Source organism: Liolophura sinensis, chromosome 9, assembly GCF_032854445.1.
Source record: "Liolophura sinensis isolate JHLJ2023 chromosome 9, CUHK_Ljap_v2, whole genome shotgun sequence".
Lineage (NCBI taxonomy): Eukaryota > Metazoa > Mollusca > Polyplacophora > Chitonida > Chitonidae > Liolophura > Liolophura sinensis.
In genome coordinates, this window is record NC_088303.1 from 31,161,976 (window position 1) to 31,186,620 (window position 24,645).

Genomic DNA, 24,645 nt, shown 5'->3' on the forward strand with positions numbered 1-24,645 from the left:
CCACACACATCAGTTCACGATGACTTCAATCTGTAACAGTCTAGCATTGGTATCCCCTGATGAAAATTCCACACACATCAGTTCATGAGGACTTCAATCTGAACCAGTCTAGCATTTGTATCACCCGATGAAAATTCCCATACACATCAGTTCACGATGACTTCAATCTGTACCAGTCTAGCATTGGTATCTCCTGATGAAAATTCCCACACACATCAGCTCATGAGGACTTCAATCTGTACCAGTCTAGCATTGGTATCCCCTGATGAAAATTCCCACACACATCAGTTCATGAGGACTTCGATCTGTACCAGTCTAGCATTGGTATCCCCTGATGAAAATTCCACACACATCAGTTCATGAGGACTTCAATCTGTACCAGTCTAGCATTGGTATCCCCTGATGAAAATTCCCACACACATCAGTTCATGAGGACTTCGATCTGTACCAGTCTAGCATTGGTATCCCCAGGCATCCGGTACGGTAGCATCCCAGTAAACATGATCAACGCCCGAGCCTGACTCCTCAGATAGTTTAGGTACTGTTAATAAAAAAAAAAACTTCCTGTGAGTTATTAAATTCACATCTACAAATTACTATTCATCAATTACATTAACACACATTCTTCTAAATTATTATGCTGCACCCAAGACTAAAATGTCTCTTTTTCTTTTTCACAGGGACTACCACACTTTTTAAGGTAAGCACATGAGGTAAGAAACAACTAATACAGCTGTGGACCCAGATTCACAAAGATGTCGTACAAGTACGATAATCGCACATATAGGACAATGGTACAGTAATAGTGATGTACAAAATATTATACAACAAATATATGATAAAAAATGTCATACGCCACTTTGTGAAACTGGGCCTAGGTTTCTTACTGTTGATCAAACTGACATGAGAGCAAAGATATTTCATGGTTGAAGCAAAACGTTTCACGTTTAAAGCCGTAAATTTCAGCAAATTTCAGTTTTACAAGTTTAAGATTACAATGATACAGTAGTCTGTCGACTCTTTACCAGTCAGCTTACTTGCTGGAATCTAGTACTCTCCGGTAAGAAAGCCATTGTGTCAGGAACCTGGAGAGGATGATGGTTTTCCCTGAGCTCTATTAAGTTTTCACCAATAATAAACCTATCTTATTTATTCATTTATTTATTTATTTATTTATTAGGCCAAATTTCAATGGAGCAGCCCTTTCAGCGTTAAATTAAATGCTATTATATGAAACCCCTGAATAAGTTCCAGAGTAAGGCATATTTCAGAATTCAAAACAAAAGACTCAAGGATATCTGAACAAGGGTATCGGAAGAAGAGACCTAATGACACACACCTTCCAATGAAAGATCCAGGCAAAATAGAAGTTTGCATGAAACACACTGCTGAATTTGATGACTCTGGCCTCCATGGCCCGAGAATAGTTTGCATTAACTAGCAAGTATACTTGTTTTGATTTCTGTCTTACCGTTTCTTTTCCGCCATCTGCTGCACCAAATAGTCTGCCCCCTGGACTCTGTAAAGACGTGTTTCTGAAAAAAAAAATATTGGTGTACATGCTTTTCTATTTCCAACATTACAGGTCCGTTTATAGGATCCCCTAACACAATTGCTAAAACTTGTTAAGGCAATCCCCTAACTTTTATAAGATTACTAAAACCTGTTAAGGCAATCCCCTTACTTTTATAGGATTGCTAAAACCTGCTGAGGCAATCCCCTAACTTTTATAGGATTGCTAAAACTTGTTATGGCAATCTCTTAACTTTTATAGGTTTGCTAAAGCCTGTTAAGGCAATCCCCTTACTTTTATAGGATTGCTAAAACCTGCTGAGGCAATCCCCTAACTTTTATAGGATTGCTAAAACAGGTTATGGCAACCCCCTAACTTTTATAGGATTGCTATAACATGTTACCACAATCCCCTAACTTTTATAGGATTGCTATAACATGTTAGGGCAATCTCCTAACTTTTATAGGATTGCTAAAACCTGTTAAGTCAACCCCCTAACTTTTATAGGATTGCTAAAACCTGATATGGCAACCCCCTAACTTTTATAGGATTGCTAAAACTTGTTAAGGCAACCCCCTAACTTTTATAAGATTGCTAAAACCTGTTAAGGCAACCCCCTAACTTTTATAGGATTGCTAAAACCTGTTAAGGTAACCCCCCAACTTTTATAAGATTGCTAAAACCTGTTAAGGTAATCCCCCAACTTTTACAGGATTGCTAAAACCTGTTAAGGCAATCCCCTAACTTTTATAAGATTGCTAAAACCTGTCACGGCAATCCCCTAACTTTTATAGGATTGCTAAAACCTGTTAAGGTAATCCCCCAACTTTTATAGGATTGCTAAAACCTGTCAAGGGAATCCTCTAACTTTTATAGGATTACTAAAACCTGTCGAGGCAACCCCCTAACTTTTATAGGATTGCTATACCATTTTGAGGTGGACCATTACATAAACATACATGAATATGCCCATTCAATACCTACAGTTACTGATTATTGTAATCAATGGTGGATACTGCTTTCTGCTTTGAAGCACACATCTTGCACAATTGTATGTGGTTAAGCTGCTGTTGAAAGAATACCCCCAAATAAAGTAAATCATCAATGGAAACAAAACAGATTTTATTGATTTCTCTCTGTGTTTTAATGTTGAAATAGCTCTTTTTTGTGCATGGGTAGACATTAGGCTATTGAACATCAAGATAATTTTTTACAAAAGTAAAAATAAAAAAAAAAATTATCTCATTTTCACATCATAAAAGTATTTAACTGCATTTCATTCTGTTAAAAATACATATAAAATATGTAGGCAGTTATAAATATTGGTTCTTTCCAATAACATTTTACCAACTTTAGGTTATTCTTTTACATTAAAGCTTCTACTTACTTGGCATTCTTGTATTTATTGAGGACGATATTCATGGTGGCCAGCAGAATGTCAGGTAAACACTTCCTCACCTGTCAGCACAATGTACACACGCACAAAATGTATATTTAAGTTTTACTTGCTTCAGCTTCTCTTTCACTTTCAAAATTACATTGTCATTGCACGCCTTGAAACAGCTCTGCGTACCTGTTAACCTATGCCACATCTCACACATCAATATCATGTTGTTTGTCCTTGATCACTGTTTTTATATTCTCTAACTAAAAACATTTCCATGTGAAGAAAAGTTTACATTTCCCCATATACAAGTAACTACCCTTAACTAAAATTTAACATTTTCACATGATTCTGACTAAACACAGATTCGGATGTTTTCAACATATTAAAAACTTGCTTTCATGGCTTTTCGATAAAGAGTCATTTTCATTTCTTGAACTGGCTCCCCAATGAATTATGAGTGATTGGTGTATAAACAATATGCTCAAGAACTTTCTCTCACATGTATATAGGACAGTTGTACAATTTCTAGGTGGAGTAAACCACCAACCTCTGGCAAGTTACTGACAAACTTTTTGACAGTTCTCAAGACATTGTCCTCCAGGAAATCTGATATTCTTCAGACAACATACAGGTAGTGTAGCAATTTGATATCCTGAAGTAACAGAATATCCTTTAGGTATCCTGTGGTATTCTTAAACAGCACAGTATTCTTAAAGCAACATGATTTCCTCAAGGACATTTAGTATCCTTAAGCAACGCAATATTTTCAAGGCAACATGGTATCCTCACGCAATGTTCACTGTATCCTCAAGGCCAGGCCCTATCCCTAAACCACAAGATACCCTGAAGGCAACAAAAAATCCTTCAGGCAACATGAAATTCTTTACGGCAACATGAAGCACTCAAGGCAACATAATATCTTCTCTGTACAAATAGAGGGTTACTAGCAAAAGTACCTCTAGTAATCGCCTTACCTCAACAGTGTAATGTTTGAAGTCATTAACCTTCCCTTCCACCAGGTCTGTAGTGAGGGGAAGAAGCTTTAGTTCCTGCATCACCTGTAACACGCAGACAGACAGACAGATTTATTTATTTATTTATTTGATTGGTGTCAAGAATATGTCACATACATGACAATAACCAGCATTATTGTGGTAGGAAACTGGGCGGAGTCCTTGAGATAACCCACAAACATTCGAAGGTTGGAAGACCGTTCCATGTAGGGAAGGAGAGGAAGCCAGCATTAGCGTATTTTCATCCATGCAGATGAGAACAACTGAATACCAAAGTAATCTAATAGCACAATTTGAAAGCAGTACATACATGTACATGCATATTCACACATTTGTGAGTGAGTGAGTGCTTGGGGTTTAATGTCATACTTAACAATTTTTCAGTCATATGACTACGAAGGAATCCTTAGAGTGCATGTAATGTGCCTCCTTCTTGAAGGACGGATATCACCACTCTTTTATATAGTGCTGCTTCACTGAGACGTCTTACCGAAGTCAAGTAAGGGGTAATTAATTAATATATGCACTGCATTTGAATTATGGTTCCAAAAGGGTGACAATTCAGGATAGCTATTCATACACAAAATAACGTTTCCAGATAACTGAAATATCACAAAAACCCTGAGATTTGAGTTCACATATACATGACTTGAAATAGGTCATCATCAAGAGAACAATGTAAATAGAAAAAGTTGATTATTTGTTTTAAGAAGTTAAAAATGGAGAAGAATTTTACCTCGATTGCTTGATCATAATTTCCCGAATTGTACAGGTCAAAAAAGGTCACTAAGTCAAGGAGGAGATAGAAGGTTACACTGTTGCTTTGGTTACCATCGTGCCCAGTAGCTCTGTATCTGTTCAAATATAACAAAATGACTTCTAATATGATGATGATAACATGTAGTAAAGTTTTCTGACAATTCAAACTTCAACAAAGGGCATCAATGAGGTGGTCATCTTCTGTCTAAAACTCTCTCTACCCTATTAACAAGGCATGTTTACCATTGTTGAATATCCACTGAACATATGTACACCTCCCTGGGTTTTAACGTTACACTTAACATTTTTTCAGTCACATGATGACAAAGATTCATTAGCTGTGTGTACATATACTGGGCTGTTTTCTGGCAGGGCGAGTCCATGCTGCCTCCAGTGAACTATCATGCAGAAGACACCAGACATGACAACCCACACAGTCACATTATACTGACACCAGGCCTACCAGTCCTGTCTCCTTGCTTTAACATCTCCATTTTTAAAAAACTTTAAAAGATTCATTAGCTGTGTGTACATATACTGGGCCGTTTTCTGGCAGGGCGAGTCCATGCTGCCTCCAGTGAACTATCATGCAGAAAACACCAGACATGACAACCCACACAGTCACATTATACTGACACCAGGCCTACCAGTCCTGTCTCCTTGCTTTAACATCTCCATTTTTAAAAAACTTTAAAAGATTCATTAGCTGTGTGTACATATACTGGGCCGTTTTCTGGCAGGGCGAGTCCATGCTGCCTCCAGTGAACTATCATGCAGAAGACACCAGACATGACAACCCACACAGTCACATTATACTGACACCAGGCCTACCAGTCCTGTCTCCTTGCTTTAACATCTCCATTTTTAAAAAACATTGGTATGACCAAACCTAGGTTTGATCCCAGAGCTCCTGACTTCGAGGTGGACAATCTAAATACCAGGCCACTGAAGCGTTTGCTACCAGACAATCTGCTTGACCTAAAGGCAAAGCGGAAACAGCAATAGCTTGATTCAAACCAAGCTCATTGGTCATGGGCCTGATAGTCGTAATAAGCCACTGCTTTTATCATTCGAGCCAGCGTGGCCCCATACATCAACCCTACTTCAAAGTCCTATCCTGAGCTCTTTGACCACTGGTGCGTTTAGCTGCGACTGTTTAGAGGTTTTATACCCGTACCTTTGTGCCACACTGACAGCCAGGTTCTTCACTCGGTCTCTTGAGGATTGGGCGGAGCTTGGCTGGGAGACCACCTGGCCTAACAGCTTGTTCAACAACTCCAACACCTTGTCATGTTTCTGCAAAACAAGCCGGATAAAGTCTCACTGCCACTTTAAATACATGTTACAAGAGCCTTCTTTTGAATTTATTTATTTATTTTATTAGTATTTTACTTAAGAAAATTTCACTTATACCATGGCAGCCAGCATTATGATGGGAGGAAACAATGAAGAGCCCGAGAGGAAACCCACGACAATCCGCAGGCTGCTGGAAGACACCTTCTTTTACACACAACATTTCTAAATGTCTGCAGTTTTGTTGTGTTTCTCCTTAAAAAGACATTAACTTTTGTCTAAAAGTGAAATAATTTATTTTCTATTCATTTAGACTGTTAACAAAATCAATACAGTTTCATGAGCAGGGGATAACTGTAATAAACCGCTCAATCTTAAAGAGGTGGCAAAAACCCGTGGTAACGGCACAGAAGAGTACTTAACCCAATTCTCTCTATAAAAGCTATTCTGGAAGTACTATATGTCCCCTACCCCATTGAGCTGTTGGAATAATACTGATGTCGAACCTACAGTAGTACTGTCAGGGGATGTTTTTTGTGTGTAATATAGAGACATACTTGTCCAAAACATGTTAAAAACAGTCCTCCGCTCTTTTATATAGTGCTCCTTCACTGAGATGCCTTACCAAAGGCAAGTAAGCAACCCCACCCAAGCCGTTATACTGATACGGGTCAACCAGTCATTGCACTATCCCCTTAATACTGAACACCAAACGAGGAAGTTACCACTTCCTCTTTTATGGTCTTAGGCATGACCTGACCCTGTCGTGTCATATGGAGATGACATCATGTCACCAAGTGGCATCACTAATGTATCATCTCGAAACTTGTGTATTCACACGCATACCACGTTAGAGAACAAAACACTTACCCCTGCTAAGTCATACAACTTGATGGAATCTTCCAACAGCCCTTTCACTTCTGTATCCTTGGCAACCAATTCTATTATTTTCTGGGTGTCACCATGGAATTTATCAATCACTCCAGGCTGTCAACATAGCAGAAAAGGCATTGCAACATTGTTGACTATAAGCCTATGGAAATGATTAACTAATAAAAACAAAAACTCAACAAAACAAATAGGTTAACCTAACGTCCAAACCACTGACATGCTGAGCAATGCTGAAAATGAGCAGAAATGTAACGGCGTAATATTAATTAAACTACTCTCAGCAATCCAGACGACACAATATGAAATTAATTCAATGATAAATATTATATTCTTAAAAGCAAACTATTAAAAATGTGCCTGCTTTGACATATTGACATTCCTCACCCTTCTTGTACCATCTGCCTCCAGCCTGCCAAGGAGCATGTCAAACTGAAAAAAGAGACAGAGAGGGAGGACATTTCAATGACATGCATACACGTATTTGTCTGGTGGCGTACAAGCATGGCATTATCCAACAACTTATCTTCTCATTCTTGAGGCAATATTTACAGAAAACAAAATTTGTTTCAAAAAGCTCTAAATACACCTATATATCCAAGATAATAAACAACACTGAGTGGGTAATAATGGCCATTGTCTTCTGTTTACGTTTCCTGCATGCATTATTCATAATTATTCATTATCCATAGTTATTATTATTATAGCTAGGGCTATTTCCATATTTAAGTTATATATTAAAGTTTGGTACATAAAAATGTATTCAAAATCACATAAAGACATTAAAATGACACTTCTGCTGACAAAACTCAAGTTCTCCTGATAAGAAATTACTTAAACTTCATTTAAAATGGCTCTAGAAACTGAAAGAATCAATCAGAATCAAGCCCACTGAGTGACCTGAAATATGCTACTTTAGGTGAAACACTGTGTTGTTTATGAAGTATACTGTCCTCTGACACCAGATAACCTTGACCTCTTGACCTCACCTCTCTGGTCTCCTGAACAAGCTCACTGATGCAGGACATGAAAAGGTTCTCCCCTTGACTGGTACGCAAACCTCTGCACAACAGTCATCATAAAAGAAAAATATTTCAGAATCTATCTACATTCACAACGGTGTCTTTATTGTTATGAGTGTTTTGTGCAGCACTAATTCTTTTACAGTGAGCACTACTTCTGTCCCAAAAGAAACCAGGGGGATATATATATATATTAAAATGATACGAAGGATACCCTCTGGAATAAAGCTAACACCAGCACTCACAAGGATTTAGGATGAATAACGGTATTTTGTCTCCAATGATTTATTTATTTATTTGATTGGTGTTTTACGCCGTACTCAAGAATATTTCACTTATACGACGGCGACCAGCATGATGGTGGGTGAAAACCGGGCAGAGCCCGGGGGAAACCCATGACCATCCGCCGGTTGCTGCCAGACCTTCCCATGTACGGCCGGAGAGGAAGCCAGCATGAGCTGGACTTGAACTCACAGCAACCCGCATTGGTGAGAGGCTTCTGGGTCATTGCGCTGCGCTAGCGCGCTAACCGACTGAGCCACGGAGGCCCCTATATATATATATATTAAAATCATACGAAGGATACCCTCTGGAATAAAGCTAACACCAGCACTCACAAGGATTTAGGATGAATAACGGTATTTTGTCTCTAATGACGTGGCATGATAATATTTATGTGAAGACGAATCAGGCAGATATGACCTCGAATATTAAAGGCAGTTATTTTGGAATGATGTCATAAAGGTTTGAAAGGTGATGCCGTGATTTTGGAAATGACAGAAAACTTTTGCTTTCGTACTATCATAACTATGCCTGAAACATACATCAGTGCAATTAGTACAATGCCATTTTTTTGTTACAATGTCATTTAGAACAGCCATTCAGATTAACTTGATCCTTATCATTTAACCCTGCTATTAAGATATACACATCTTGACACCGGAGTAGCTCAATGACGTCTAATTTATGGCATATACTTCTGAATATGTTCCACTTAAACAACGAGAGTCAGGTTTATGGGTGGAGGAAGTATTTCGGTGAATCACCACCTTTTGACAGGTACATTGTACTAGACAAACCTCTGAACTTACAGCTACCACCCCAAAACAAGCAGTATATATGTATGTATGCTTGGGGTTTAATGGCATATTTAAATATTTTTCAGTCATACGAGGACGGGGAGTAATTAGGTTTGTGTACATATACTGTGTCTTCTTGTGGTAGCGCACGCGCTGCCCTCACTGAAGTATCATACCAAGGACACCAGACACCCCACCCAGTCATATCATACTGACACCCAACCATGCTCTAACCTCTAATACCACGGTCTACAGTACATGTAGCTGGTGAAAATCAAGTGAAATCTAACACGACAAAGAAGACAAACGGCCACAGGAACGCCATCCACATCACAACACTGTCTAAGGGTACAAGTACATGTACAACATGAGCAGAGAAATACATCAAATTCCCTGCATGAATCCAGGATTGAACCTGTGCCCTCTGTATCTCGTTGCTAAGGCCGTACAGCTTAGCACCGAGGCACAGCCTTGTCCCCAGTTTGGATATTTATAAATCAACACTTGAACAATCATTACGTTCACCGACCTGAGGAAGTAGAAATACTGTAAGGCTTCCCGAGGGTCAGTGGCCTCGAACTTCCGAGTGTACATCATGATAAGTCGGGCGATATTCAAACGTCGGAGGGGATCGGGATCACTAGAGTCTTTGCTCACTGAGAAATCAATACAATATGGAGAAAAAAACCTCAAAAATGAGTCACAAACAACAGAGACACTACACATTTTTTTTTTCTTTTTCAAATATAAAGCAAGTTTTGTGGCATGTGGGACAAAAACAGTCGTGAAAAGTACATTCTGCGATGTTCATCCTTCAAACACAAATGTAAATAAATCATGCCACAGTCTTTTAATTTTACGGAGGTAATACTCCGTAGAATAAAATTCAACATGTGTAACCGAATATTTATGCTATTAAAGAAAACAATGATCTAGATTATACAACCTCTTCATGCACAGCAGTATTAAAGCTGCAGCCACAAAACCCTGTGCATGTATGTAAAATATAACACTTTTACCACAGGAAAGATAGGGGTCTGCGGACGTTCAACTTCAACTTACTTTCATGAGAAATAATCAACCAGGTTATGAGGTAAAATCTACAACTTTATATGTGACCTTATGTGGACCATTTAGAATACCATACCATAAAATATGATTAAAGAAATGGCTCTAAACACCTGTGAGCCTGACATCCATGGACTTACACATCTGCGCCTGTATTGTGTGGGGGGTGTGGAGGATGTGGAGCTCATGCAGGGCTAGGGCCACATGGACAGCGTGGGAGCGGAGCTTCTCAATGCGGGACAGGAACTCCAAGGCAGCCTCAAACTGAGCTGTTAACCAGAGCACCTGGAAGTACAGGTGGGGCTGGTGGTACGCATTGAAATGGCTCTCACCTGAAACATGCAGAAAGATAAAGGCATGTGTAAAAGTGTACCATTTGTCTGTTAATTATTTCATTGGTCTTATGTGCCACATCAGAGACTTTATTCCATGTGTGCCACATGTAGTTAGGTTTGTGTCTGACAGAGACCAAGTAAGACTCAAGAATATTTCACTTATACTGCAACCACCAGGATTATGGTGGGAGGAAACCGGGCACAGCCCAGGGAATATCCACGACCAACCGCAGACCTTCCCACACTTTACAGTTGTTGAGATACATGTAGCAGAAGACACTGCTGAAGTGCAAAAGTGACAAAATTTTCAATAGGTTGCTTTCTCTAACTTGTGAAATCTCCCATCATGCCCCACACAGCATTAAATGCATAGACTGGGCCACAGAGAAGAACAATGAGGCTAAAGAACACAAAAATAACAACCTACTCAACAGACTTGAAGGCCAGAGGATAACAAACAATGATCTAAATTATTTTTTATTTAATTTATTGCTATCTTATGCTGTACTCAAGAATATTTTCACTTTTTTTATGGTGGCCAGCATCATGGTGGGAGGAAAGCCATGACCATAAACAGGTTGCTGCCAGGCCATTCCCCTGCACTACCAAGCCGGTACCTAGGCCACGGAGGTCCAAATGATATAAAATTACCGTAGTCCTCATAAAGTATAGACTGTAGTCGCTGTAAGGTGAAGGTCTCTGACCCCATGTCATTCGTCTCTGGATGGATGTGGCAAAGTTTCACCCATAGGTAGTCGTCAATCTTGTCAGCGACTTCTGTGTGGTCCTCGCTGAAGTCACACTGTCCAATCACGCAGTACACAGCCCTGTAAACACACAAACACACCAGGAGTCAAAACACACACTTTAGTAAGCATCAGTGGTGGGTTGTTTTTTTTTTTTTTAAGTCACCTTTAGAAAAGATCAGAGATATTCTTGACATGTTACTTTTTAAGGTCACTAATGTTTCTGAGGGATGTTTTCACTAATGGTAATGGTCGTTAGACATTTCTGTTGGATGAAAAATGTTGTAAGGATCACTGCTCATTTAGACAGAGAATGTTTGAAAGTTTTCTAAAAATCATTTCTACTTTAACGAGAAATGTATTTTACCTTTTGTTTTAACACTGTCATGTTAGTTGAGGAATATTTTTCTTTTTGTAGGGATATTTGCTCTTTAGGATCAGGACTATTTTTACCTTTTGTAAGCATTACAGATGTGTTTGCTGAGGATTTTTTAACCTTTTGTAAACATCACAGGTGCGTTTGCCGAGGATTGTTTTTACCTTTTGTAAACATCACGGGTGCGTTTGCCGAGGATTGTTTTCACCTTTTGTAAACATCATGGGTGTGTTTGCTGAGGATTGTTTTTACCTTTTGTAAACACAACAGGTGTGTTTGCCAAGGATTGTTTTTACCTTTTGTAAACACAACAGGTGCGTTTGCCGAGGATTGTTTTTACCTTCCATAAGCATCACAGGTGTGTTTGCTGAGGATTGTTTTTACCTTCAGTAAACATCACAGGTGTGTTTGCTGACGATTGTTTTTACCTTCTGTAAGCATTACAGATGTGTTTGCCGAGGATTGTTTTAATCTTTTGTAAACGTCACAGGTGCGTTTGCCGAGGATTGTTTTTACCTTCTGTAAGCATTACAGATGTGTTTGCTGAGGATTGTTTTTACCTTCTGTAAGCATTACAGATGTGTTTGCTGAGGATTGTTTTTACCTTCTGTAAGCATTACAGATGTGTTTGCCAAGGATTGTTTTTACCTTCTGTAAGCATTACAGATGTGTTTGCCGAGGATTGTTTTTACCTTCTGTAAGCATTACAGATGTGTTTGCCGAGGATTGTTTTAATCTTTTGTAAACACAACAGGTGCGTTTGCCGAGGATTGTTTTTACCTTTTGTAAGCATCACAGGTGCATTTGCTGAGGATTGTTTTTACCTTTTGTAAGCATAACAGGTGCATTTGCTGAGGATTGTTTTTACCTTCCGTAAGCATCACAGGTGTGTTTGCTGAGGATTGTTTTTACCTTTTGTAAGCATTACAGATGTGTTTGCCGAGGATTGTTTTTACCTTTTGTAAACATCACAGGTGCATTTGCTGAGGATTGTTTTTACCTTCCGTAAGCATCACAGGTGTGTTTGCTGAGGATTGTTTTTACCTTTTGTAAGCATCACAGGTGTGTTTGCTGAGGATTGTTTTTACCTCTTGTAAACATCACAGGTGTGTTTGCTGAGGACTGTTTTTACCTTCCGTAAGCATCACAGGTGCGTTTGCTGAGGATTGTTTTTACCTTCTGTAAGCATTACAGATGTGTTTGCTGAGGATTGTTTTTACCTTTTGTAAGCATCACCACTGTCTTTGCTCAGGGCTGTTGTTACTTGTTGTAAGAATCAGTTCAGTGTTTTATGAGGAAGGCCTTTACCCTTTGTAAGAACCACTGACATGTTTCTGGGGGAATATATATTACCTTTTGTAAGGATCACTGCTGTTTTTGATCGCTCTTCTGTACTGTAACCTGATCATTGTTTCATTACTAGGGCTCAATCTGAAACATAAAAAACATAAAGGCTACAGGGTGTGTGTCAAAACTTTACATTACCCGCCTGGGAATAACTATCTTAATAATACATCATACATAAATCTCTGCAGATAATTTCTCAACAACATAAAATCCTTATTCTTTCCGCTGATTTCAAAATACAATCACTGTCAAATATGACAACTAAGATTCCAATGTTTGTCACAGTCTCCAACAAAGGCAGGTTTACAACACTTTCCTGTACTTAATCAAATTTGAAAATTTTCCATGTAATCTGAAAATCTTAAAGGCTAACAGAGTAATATGTATATTGAAAACAGGCACATGTTTACTCACCTATGTCCTTCATAGCTGCTATATTCTTGAAGAAAATTCGGGAAGTGTTCTCCAAGATTGTGTCTGAAAAAGCCAACAGTCAAACAGGAAATTTCAAAATTTAATGCTTATTTGTCTTTTTTTATCAAGTACAATATAAACCCAACCTCAATTGCATGCAAATCTCCATGCAGCAATCTAAATCAGAAGTAAGAGTATCACTGAAGCACTAAACTCTTCTCCAAATATCTGTCTATTACCATGTCTTACAGCTCTTCAAATCTTAGCACTAAATTATATCTATTTCTGGCTAAGTAGGCCTCCGTGGCCTAGTGGTTAGCTCATGCTGGCTTCCTCTCCTGTCATATGTATAAGGTCTGTCAGCAACCTGCAGATGGTGGTGGGTTTCCCCAGTTTCCTCCTAGGGCTGGCTGCCGATGAATGAAGTGAAATATTCTTGAGTATGCTGTAAAACACCATTCAAATAAACAAAAATCTTTAGCTAAGGATTATCTACCCTTAACCCTTCTCGCTAAATAAAAACTATAAAAGCTTATTGATGACTTACGGGGCTTTGTCAACAACCTGTTGAGCGGCTTTAAGGTCTCCACAGCGTAAGCAGTAATACAGCATGGCCCACACAGGATGTCCTTCAACTGTACCATCCTAGAACAACAACAACAAGCACTGCTTTAGCAACCATACAAATCAATGGGACACCAGAAAAAGTCTGAAGTGGCACGTATTATATCATTTCAGTGATGCTGCACATTCCACTGCAGCGTCAACAGTGAGACGTCACAGTGGGTGGACCAATTATGTCACAGATGAAACCGCAGCATGCAACATGTTTGGGATCACACAACAAAAGACTTGTGACATGCAAGACCTAATTCACACCACCGCTACTTTTTGTGAGAGGAAAATTTGCTGATACCCCATGTACATTTGTTGGTTTGCTTCCTTCTTAGACTAGACTGTGGATAAATCTTGATTCAGTATACGTTACATCAGTCACATCATAATTGCTGGCTGTCACTGCTTCCTGACAAGACTAACCTATGCTAAATCACCTGGAGTCAGGATATTCATGTGTGCATGGGTTTTATCATTGTTCTTATCATTATTATAAACAATTTTTATGATTGAGTCCACAGCATTCTGTGTCTTGCTGTGACATTACACTGACACCGGGCCAACAAGTCCTGATTCCTTGCTTTAACCTAACAGTGCTGAGTGCTAAACAAGGCACCAACAAGAACCATTTTTCGGCATGACCTGACCCAGTTGATCACGTCTCCCGACTTTGAAGCGGACACTCTAGCCACAAGGCCACAAGGCCACAAGGAGTAAGTCTGGAAGTGCTGCTTCAAACATTTTGACTACGGTTAAAAATGTCTTTATCAATAATGAACTACATGTATATGATGTCAGGTGCATGTTTCAAGTGATTTGTAAAAAAAAGAAGTCCCATGAAATAAAGCGCCACTGCATCCTGACACCAGGCCAACCAGTACATCGCCTATTCTACCACAAATAGTACAAAGGTCTTTCGACAGTCTCGGACGTGACTAAACTCAGGATTTATCACTGCAGTCTGAATAATGCTCTAACCAGTAAGGCCAAATATATTCAAGACCTATTTGAACCAAATATCCTTTGGTTTTTTCAGGTAAATTCAGTTAATTCTTATATGTATGTTTGAGTTTCTAAGAGTATACATGTAAATATACTCAATTCTTTTAATGTCTTTAAATAATATATTATATATTATTTTAATAAGTGCTGATGGAATGACTGAAAACTTGCAAAAATGAAAATGTGCTAATACGGTGTAGCATCAAGCTTGGAAATATTTATTTATTTATTTGATTGGTGTTTTACGCCGTACTCAAGAGTGTTTCACTTATACGACGGCAACCAGCATTATGGTGGGAGGAAACGGGCAGAGCCCTGGGGAAACCCACGACCATCCGCAGAATGCTGGCAGACCTACACACTTATGGCAGGAGCCTGGAAATAAGCAGCAGGATAAAGGACAATGTCCTGTACCAAATAGTAGTTTGACACGGTTTGGTACAGGACAAAAATGCCATGTAAATAACATTGTCTGAAAAACTATTTCCAGACTAGCACACATACCTCAAGACCCCTCAGGTTCATCTGCTTCACATTCAGAAAGCTGCGCACCAAGTGATAGGTGCCTGGAATCCCGCCCAGCTGTGCTTGTTGCAGGTTGCCATATATGGTCGTGGTGATGTATTTCACATAGCTAAAAACAAATCATGGACACATCTATGATGAAACACACGCAAGTCCTGGCATTAGAGGACAAATGGAATATGTATGCACAGGTGGCTAAATCTGAGATATTTCTGGACACATTTTGCTTTTAGTTTGCTCAGCCTAAACGCAATTAAATAACACTGCTAGAAAGAAGAAATCTTGTAGCATGTATTTGTACTGACAGGTTAAATTCAAGATGAATATCACAGGAACAAATCTGATATACTTAAGTCTGGTCCAGGAAATACTTCTGAAATTTCCTCAAAGAGTTGCATGTGATATGTAACTTTTATTTCCACCTGTCTGTCAGGTGGACACCTATTATTTCAACCTTTGGCAGATTCACTGTCTCTACACCCCATTCTTCTAAGGGTCAGAGTCTTAATAATGTTACCTGGTGCCTAACAGGGTGATTTATTACTGCTAGGTGCACTGCGCTTCCCACAGAATAAGTCTGAAACAGTGTCATGTCAGTTATGGCAGATAACAAGTGCTTTATCATGGCTTATTTATTTATTTATTTGATTGGTGTTTTACACCGTACTCAAGAATATTTCACTTATACAGCCCCCAGCCAGCATTATGGTGGGAGGAGGTTATCTGCAGGTTGCTGGCAAAACTTCCAACATACAGTCGGAGAAGAAGCCAGCATGAGCTGGAATTGAACTCACAGCGACCACATTGGTGAGAGGCTCCTGGGACATCATGCTGTGCTAGCATGCTGACCAACTGAATCATGGGTTATAGTACATGCATTGCTAAAGTTATTGCACACTAGGACGTGTGATAATTTAGACATCAGTCAATTATTTCACTCGCACGTAATTCAAAACAGCTTCCGTACACTTAATATGAATTAACAGTCCTTAGTTTGTACACTTATGTCCACTTGTGCTTTTAGAGAAGTCAGTTTTTAAAGACAAAAACTCACATTTGTTTTCAAACGTATTAACTTACTTTTGCTCCAAATACTTTCGGGCCTGTCTGACAAATCCTTGCTGAGTTTTTCTGGAAGTTCTCGTGTTCTGAATGCTAGTGCCACTTGCCACGGGAACATCCACCATAAAACGCACCATTTCCCACAATTCAATGATATTCTGAAAACCAAACACATTGACAAAGTCTGAAGAGTTGTAAGTGAGGATACCTGATGCGCTGACTACATCAATAAGAACAGGTTTCCTTAAGAGCATGATTCGAAAGATGTTTTGTGTTTATTTATTTGAGTGGTGTTTGACGCCATAATGTCAGTAAGCATTATGGTGGGAGGAAACTGGGCAGAGCTCCTGTGAAACCCACAACCATTCGCAGGTCTCTGGCAGACCTTCCCATGTACAACCATGTTTTGCGTTAACTGACTTAAAGGTTATAAGAAAAACATGAAAAAAATGGTTAGTGTACGTTTTCATCAATTATTTAGGCCAAAATGGAACTCATAATTAACTTAATACTGTCACCAATTATTTGGGCCACAAAAAATTAGACTCATTAATTTAATACCAGTCATATGTACCTTGTCATCAATAATTTGGGCCACTTCAGAAAACATTTCCACCAAATTTGGCCGAAGTCCACCTTTGATTATTTGGTCATTGTAGGCAAAAACCTGAAAGGCAAAAACAACTTAGTATTTTAAAATTGATGGAAACAATTATAAATTCTACTACGTTTACTCGTAAAATTAAACCTGAAAACAAATGAAACAATCTGACAAACAATATTTTGTTATTTTTTTTAAACTTAAATCAGTAATAAACTTAATTTCTTGTAACTGTAAGCATTAGTTAAGTATCTTAACAAATTAAGGTTGTATTTCACAAATGTAACTTTTATTGAACCCTAAGACAAACATTCAACATTTTCCCCTCCTACATGTCATTTAATTCTTATAATTTCAACATGACAACACAGTTTGAGTATGTATTCCCTGCAATGTTATCCAGGTCCAATGTCACTCATCTGCGAGTCAACTTATCTCAAGTGAGATACAATGATCAATAAGCAGTTCTCCATATGGTGACTTCTATTTCACAGGCATGGGAACTGATGGCCAGAAAAGAAAATTCTAAAAAAAGTCTGAAAAGTCCGAAGTGGGAAGTATTACACCATTCCAGTGCCGCTGGACATTCCACTGCAGCGTCAACAATGTGACGTCACAGTGGGTGGATCAAATACGTCACAGATGAAACCACAGGATGCAACATGTTTTGTGCTATGCAATAAAAGACTTGTGATGTACTTGTGAAGTCCTACTTCACACTGGGGCCACCTTTTGTGAGAGGAACATCTGCCCGTATCCCATTGGCCGTCCTTTCACAAACAAACAGACCACTCACTTGTCTGGCGTAGGCCATCTCCACATTGTCCAATGCACTGCGGCCATGCATGCTAATGCTCTCTCCTAGAATACTCTGCAAATTAAAAACATGAGAAAATGTTGCTAGGTTACGCGAGTATAAATTATACTTACGAGACAAGTTTCACATCCCCAAAGATGAGACTTATTGTTACACTGGGTTCTTAGGTTTGTGGATATATTTAAATATGTAATTATTGTTTTAACACCAGACTCAATTTTTCACTTGGCAAAAAATGACCAGTTGTATGGTTGTAGAGTGCCTGGGGTAAACCAGGTACAAATGTACCATCAAACTTCCCATGTGCGACATACATAATGTAAAGATATGCATACCACACTGGAGGAGGAGAAGTGGTATTCAATGATCAGCCACACCAGTGCTATCTACTGCTTATTACCATCAAGGCCCCACAAACAGTGAGAGTGCAAAATGTACAAATTCCCTGTCCATGTTTGGGTCTGAACCCATGCCACCATATGATGAAAAGGCATCCACCGTAGGCCGTTCAGCATCTGCCCGCCTCCCTTTCTACATACATAATAGTCATCAAAATTACCTCAGATTCTGGTTGTAAGTCCAATTCCTGACCTGCTCCTATCAGAGCATTCAGGATTTTCTGTTTTTCTCGCTCCCATTCGTTTTCTGCGCATTCCCAGTGGCGTTTCTCTGCCTCTTCAAATGTCTATAATGGACACATGTAAAGGAATAAAACTATAAATGCTTACCATATTTACAGAGAAATAAACTTTATCATGGTGGTAAAAAACTGATGTATTTATTTGTTTCATTGGTGTTTTACGCCGTACTCAAGAAAATTTCATGTATATCACAGCAGCCAGCATTATGGTGGGTGGACACCGGGCAGAGCCCGGAGAGAAACCAACAACCATCTTCAAGTTGCCGACAGACCTTAGGACATACAGTGGGAGAGAAGCCACCATCAGCTGGACTTGAACTCACAGCAACTGCATTGGTGGGAGGCTCCTGGGTCATTGCGCCGTGCTGGGGTGCTAATGCCCTCGGCCACTGAACATCTATTTCAGGTGATACGATGCAGTTAAACATGAACCACTGACAGATCACCTGGGTAGATACTCTTACACACACACTAATCTAATCAACTCCTCTCCTTCACCTAATGTTCAGTTTGTAAAAATGCACTTTCATAACAAATAAAAGACTATAAAAGGACTATAAAATAACACTTCTGATCCCAACACTTGAGTTTTTCTGATAAGAAATTAATCAAACTTCACAAAAACCTATTACATGTACTTGATTTATTTATCTGGCCGTTGTTTTACGCCGCACTCAAGAATATTTTACTTATACGACGGCCAGCATTATGGTGGGAGGAAACTGGGCAGAGACCGGGGGAAACCCACGACCCCTATTACATGTAAGTAGCCCTATAAGGTGGATGAATGAATCAGTCATAATCAAGCAACTGAAATACAGCATCAATACACCTCACTACATGTGTAAGGTGAAATACAGCATTAATATACCATATTACATGTGTAAAGTGAAATACAGTATTAATACACCACACTACATGTGTAAGGTAAAATACAATATGAATACACCACAATACATGTGTAAGGTGACCTACAACATTAATAATAAGGTGAAATACAGCATTAACACACCACACTACATGTGCAAAGTGAAATACAGCATTAATACACCTCACTACATGTATGTGTAAGGTGAAATACAACATTAATACACCACACTAAATGTGTAAGGCGAATACACCACACTACACGTGTGAAGTGAAATACAGCATTAATACACCACACTACATGTGTAAGGTGAAATACAACATTAATACACCACACTACATGTGTAAGGCAAAATACAGCATTAATACACCACACTACATGTGTAAGGTGAAATACAGCATTAATACACCACACTACATGTGTATGGTGACCTACAGCATTAATACACCACACTACATGTGTATGGTGACCTACAGCATTAATACACCTCACTACATGTGTAAAGTGAAATACAGCATTAATACATCACACTACATGTGTAAGGTGAAATACAGCATTATTACATCACACTACATGTGTAAGGTGAAATATAGTATTAATACACCTCACTACTGGATGTGTAAGGTCAAATACAGCATTAACACACCACACTACATCTGTAAGGTGACCTACAAACCAGAAAGATTTGCACTCACCCTGTTTCTGGTCTGCTCAATAACAGCAAGAACTGTGTTTTCACGTTCATTCCTCAAAAAACCCTTCAAAATAGAAAAATTTTAAAAAAACATTAAATACACTTCAGAACAAAGAGACAGTAAAGAATAAAACATTGGAAAAATCAATATTCAGTTATCACACTAATTTGCGGCTATATTTGGCATGTATTACTTTCATTTTAGCATGATAGTGCCATTCCTAGCCAGGGCCCACTTCCACACAGCTTCACAAGCTACATTTCTTTTAACTGAATTTGTAAATCATGATGTCTAGGTCATAATGCTAGGCCATAAATGATTTCTGATGCCTAGTGGAAGTGGACCCTGTAACTTTAATAAATCTATAACCTCAACTCTTTAAGCCGTCTTAGTCTTGTATTTACTGCAACTCTTCAACTCTTTTTAACCACTAAAGCACTTTTTTCAGTGGAATTTAAGCATACAATTATTATCAAAAGGATGCTAAAATGATTTGTTTTTTGTGTCGCTAGATGTACAAGCTTCATAAAACTGTGCAAATTGGCTCTCTACACCCCATAAGTCTCTGAGAATGTTTCTGCAAAGGTGGCTGAAAAGGTTAAAGACTTAGGGTAGGCCTAGATACAGAGAATGTACAGCTCTTGACTGTTGTTATACCAGCTAACTTAACAAGAATTATCATATGGCTTTTGTACACATAGTAATGTAATTTCTCTGTTTCCGCAGTTATAATGTTGACATGAGGGATTTATTTATTTATTTATTTATTTATTTGATTGGTGTTTTACTCCGTACTCAAGAATATTTCACTTATACCACGGCAGCCAGTCACGGCCGGAGAGGAAGCCAGCATGAACTGGACTTGAAATCACAGTGACTGCTTTATTGAGAGGCTCCTGGGTCATTGTGCCGTGCTGGCTTGCTAACCAACTGAGCCCTGGGAGAGTATTAAGGGATTTGATATGGGAGTAAGATGTCATTCCAGTGCATCTCCACTGTAGATCATTTCTTACAAGATACATGAAAAGGAGCTCGAAAACATAGATTATGGTTTTAAGGAAAATGAAATCATAACCATGAATATCAAAACAAAGTGCTTTCGAGGCATATCAAAACTCCAATTAAATAAATAAACAAATACATCACCACAGATTAAAAGCTCTTTAGGGTACTGACCTGTACGTCTGTATCAAGTATTGGTTCTAAAGGTTCAAACGTCTTGGCTGCACTGAGACCTTCTAACTTCTGTGAAATTCTGGGCACATCAAAGCCTTTGGAACCAAGCAAAATCGAGCTGAAAATAAAATATTTGTTACAATAATGAATTCCTCGTTTCCTCTGATGCAAACTAAAATGATATTTTGAGTTAAGCAACAATTTTTAATAATACTTATAGCTTGCAAATGATTTCAGTCTTCTGAATCAAGATTTTTTATCTTGCAAAGTATATTAAAAACCTTAACCCCTATTAAATCACGATTTCATTTATATTTATTAACGTACGCTAAGTACGAGTCATTAACCCCACCTCCCCCTCCCCCTCCTCCTTCAGACTACAAGCTTGCGCCTGGCGGGTAAAACGTGTACATATTTGTACAGATGTATGTATGCTTGGAGTTTTACAATTTTTGCATGTACGTGTACTGTGTCTTACATATACTGTAAGGTGATAACTGCTGCCAATGTGCTGCCGCCACTCATGTATTATATCGAAGTTAACAGACATGACACATTATACTGGACAGAGGTAGCAACAGATAAAATTTTTAGAGTCTTTGTTATGATTAGACCCAGGTTTGACCAGACTTTGATGTACTTAAATGGGATGTGATTGTCACTACTCCGGACTCACGCCTTGACATCTGTGGCATCTTGGCTTATCTGCGCCGTTCTTGTCCACAGTCTCTGGCCAGTCTCCAGGATTTGCTGTAAGTTTCTCTCCACTCTCGGCAGATCAGTACCGCTGTCCATCTCAGCGGTCAACTGCTCCGCCTGATGGAGCAGATCTCCGAACCCATCTGTACCCAAGTCCATCCTGGAATCTGGTAACAGCCTTTACACCCAATAAAAATCAACCTGAAACATTAGAAACTACATTATTTAATTATTTCTTTGTTTAGCAATTGTCACCATACTCAAGAAAATTTGATTTTGATTGTTACTGAAGTTTTTTCCATGACTATATGCTTTTTTGAACCTAGAAAGGTGTTTTGAGGTTTGTTTGGAAGGAAGGATTCTACCCCTACTGGACAAATACAAGCTTCAGCACAAATACTAATACCTTATGAAAGCCTCTAAAAATGCACGTTTTGAGGCAAATTCTTTAGGCTATATAGAGTACAAGATGGAAGTGAGGTTTATGGATGAAGGAAAGCTAGAGTCTGGAAGGCCTGAACACCCCATCAACCTCCTTGGAAAACGGAAACTGCTAGCGCAAGGAGAATTTGATTCAAGCCTAAAACAATGCATACATCATCATGTACAATAATCCTCATGTGTCCATGTAGAGCACCCAACTTAGATATCATAGGAAAATATCAGCGAAAGGTTATTTTGATGAGCTGGTTGTCTTCCTGTGTAAAATAAAGACAAAGACAAGAAAATATTTAAATTTTCTTTTCTTTTAAAATTTTGACATTCACCTTACTGCTGAGTGCATCACTATCTCGGAAATCTGCAGTGATTTTTTGGAAAGATACGGATGGACTCAGTATTACGATGAATGTCAGAATTTTAAAATGTCACACTGAGTCCATCTAGACGGACCAGGTCCACCATTGCTCTTACGTTAGATTTAGCAAAATTTTGTTCAGCTAAGGATGGCCCCAAACCAATGTCAGAGCACGCTTCATATAAAAACCTGATGAAGTTACTGTGGCAGTTTGTCATTGTGTTCAAGGCCATCCCTGACGATACAAAATTTCGGCCTATACACTGCTCTGTCTATGCACAAAGCTGCCTGTTCGAGGAGCAAATAATTTTTCTCTTGTCAAAAGAAAATGCAACATTAAATTATCCTAACATTAAACAAGGCTATATGTTTAAAAACATTAGACTGGGTTATTGTTTAAATAGTTCGAATTTTCTTTAGTCAGAAGTCCCGATTTCAAAGGATGAAGAGTTTCAGTGTGGGACGCAGGTGCGTAAGCAGTCCGTGCACATACAATGGCAGGCACAAGTGAAAGTGTGAATGGAGAGAGTGGAGAAGAGGTGCCAAATACTTTGTTTGTCAAAATATTGTTCAAAATGAACATACTGTACCTGGCATCAAACATATATGGTCATTCTCTCCTCTCGAAGAGAGAATGACCAAGTGCTTGGATGAAGGTGAAACAAGAAAATAACGTGGGTAATTTAGCGTTATCAACGTAGATTGGAAACTCTTAGTCCTTTTAACGGACCGACCTCTGACTAGAACCGCAGCACGCCGAAAGGCTCATCACAATATCTGGTACAGTATCTCGTCAGAAAATTTAAGCCAATGTGTGAAGGCAGTGTTGTTGTTGTTTCGTCGCGTTTATTTTGTACCGACGCCTTCTTACTAGCCTACACTTTGGCGTTATCGCTACTGACTTTTACGTTGATAAACCTGATCACTACTTTCACGTCAACAATTAGTATGTGACTAAAATCAACAGTCACAGCCAACCTACTTGCCCTTTCTATACTTACAACGTGATAATGTGAGAAGTAACCGCCAATGCTATCGGATGTAAACGAAGCGCATGCTGGGAAGAAAGTCAGCGCTGTGAGGAGTATGACAACCAAGAACCAAAAATATGACTCGCTTGTCTCCCGTGTTTTACTAAACCAAATATACTTTCTGATCGGTGTAAGTGGAGTTCATCGCGTCCTCCATCTTTAACACCTTGTAATTTATGCTGGTGGTGTGTTGCCTCTCAGCCAGTGAATTTCGTCTGGGAAAAGAGTTCTACCAGAAATGTACGAACTGCACTTCGGCGGTTTTCGATGGCAATTCTCCTCCTAACACAGAAGACTTAAGGACTAATTCTTAGGCAAGATGGAGTTACCCACAGCGGGTTTTGACGCTGACTTTATTTATAATTTATCAACATGAGGTACATATTAGATTTTTTTATGGCATGCACCTGCGAGGAAATACATACTCTTTTCAATGTTATTTGTTTGATATTTAAATTTCCTTCTCCTTTAAACTAACTGTACCGGTACTTATTATTCTTTTTTTTTTTAAAGTTTTTCCAAACTAGAATAATGCATTAAAATGCTTGAAAGTCTATTACATAGCCCTACTTTTGCAGACCGGAGTCCTTCTTACCGTGCTTGGGTATAACATAAGTATAGTAGTGACACCTTGACAAACTTAAATAACTCCTCAAAGACATTGGTCAACGTTCATGAACTAACCAGGACAGTGTACGTTGTAAGTGTAGTATAGAACAAGACTCACATGTATCACTAGGTGGACTCCAAGGGATGCTCACACCAGGGATAAATCCTATTTTAATCCAGCTGTGACAAACAATGTACCTTGTTTATTATTGTGGAGGGAGGTGATCCAAAATGGTTGAATGTTCGGCAGAATATTCTCTCCGATGGAT

General features: G+C 38.9%; 1 protein-coding gene across 1 annotated transcript; it reads right to left on the bottom strand.

The window, feature by feature from the left end:
* Positions 1-150: 150 nt before the first annotated feature.
* LOC135475178 (nuclear pore complex protein Nup93-like) lies at positions 151-23,768 on the bottom strand. Its single transcript, XM_064754967.1, has 24 exons — positions 23,738-23,768; positions 21,918-22,141; positions 21,242-21,359; positions 20,066-20,128; positions 18,422-18,547; positions 17,842-17,916; positions 17,019-17,111; positions 16,463-16,602; positions 15,362-15,491; positions 13,788-13,885; positions 13,241-13,303; positions 12,833-12,910; positions 11,009-11,184; positions 10,163-10,354; positions 9,484-9,610; positions 7,843-7,915; positions 7,241-7,285; positions 6,836-6,952; positions 5,850-5,968; positions 4,650-4,767; positions 3,875-3,958; positions 2,901-2,971; positions 1,472-1,535; positions 151-541 (listed from the first exon to the last, which is right to left on the bottom strand). Exons 2-24 carry the CDS (start codon positions 22,097-22,099, stop codon positions 422-424), a joined length of 2,472 nt encoding a protein of 823 aa, XP_064611037.1. The 5' UTR covers positions 22,100-22,141; positions 23,738-23,768; the 3' UTR covers positions 151-421.
* Positions 23,769-24,645: the final 877 nt, after the last annotated feature.

What these genes read in the sequence shown, in the direction of transcription:
- LOC135475178 (XM_064754967.1), bottom strand. Translation starts at nt 22,099, where the DNA reads ATGGACTTGGGTACAGATGGGTTCGGAGATCTGCTCCATCAGGCGGAG. An exon ending in GATGCCACAGATGTCAAGGC is followed by an intron (nt 21,360 to 21,917) that starts GTGAGTCCGGAG and finishes TTTTATTTTCAG; the next exon opens with CTCGATTTTGCTTGGTTCCA. An exon ending in ATTATGATCAAGCAATCGAG is followed by an intron (nt 3,959 to 4,649) that starts GTAAAATTCTTC and finishes TGCGTGTTACAG; the next exon opens with GTGATGCAGGAACTAAAGCT.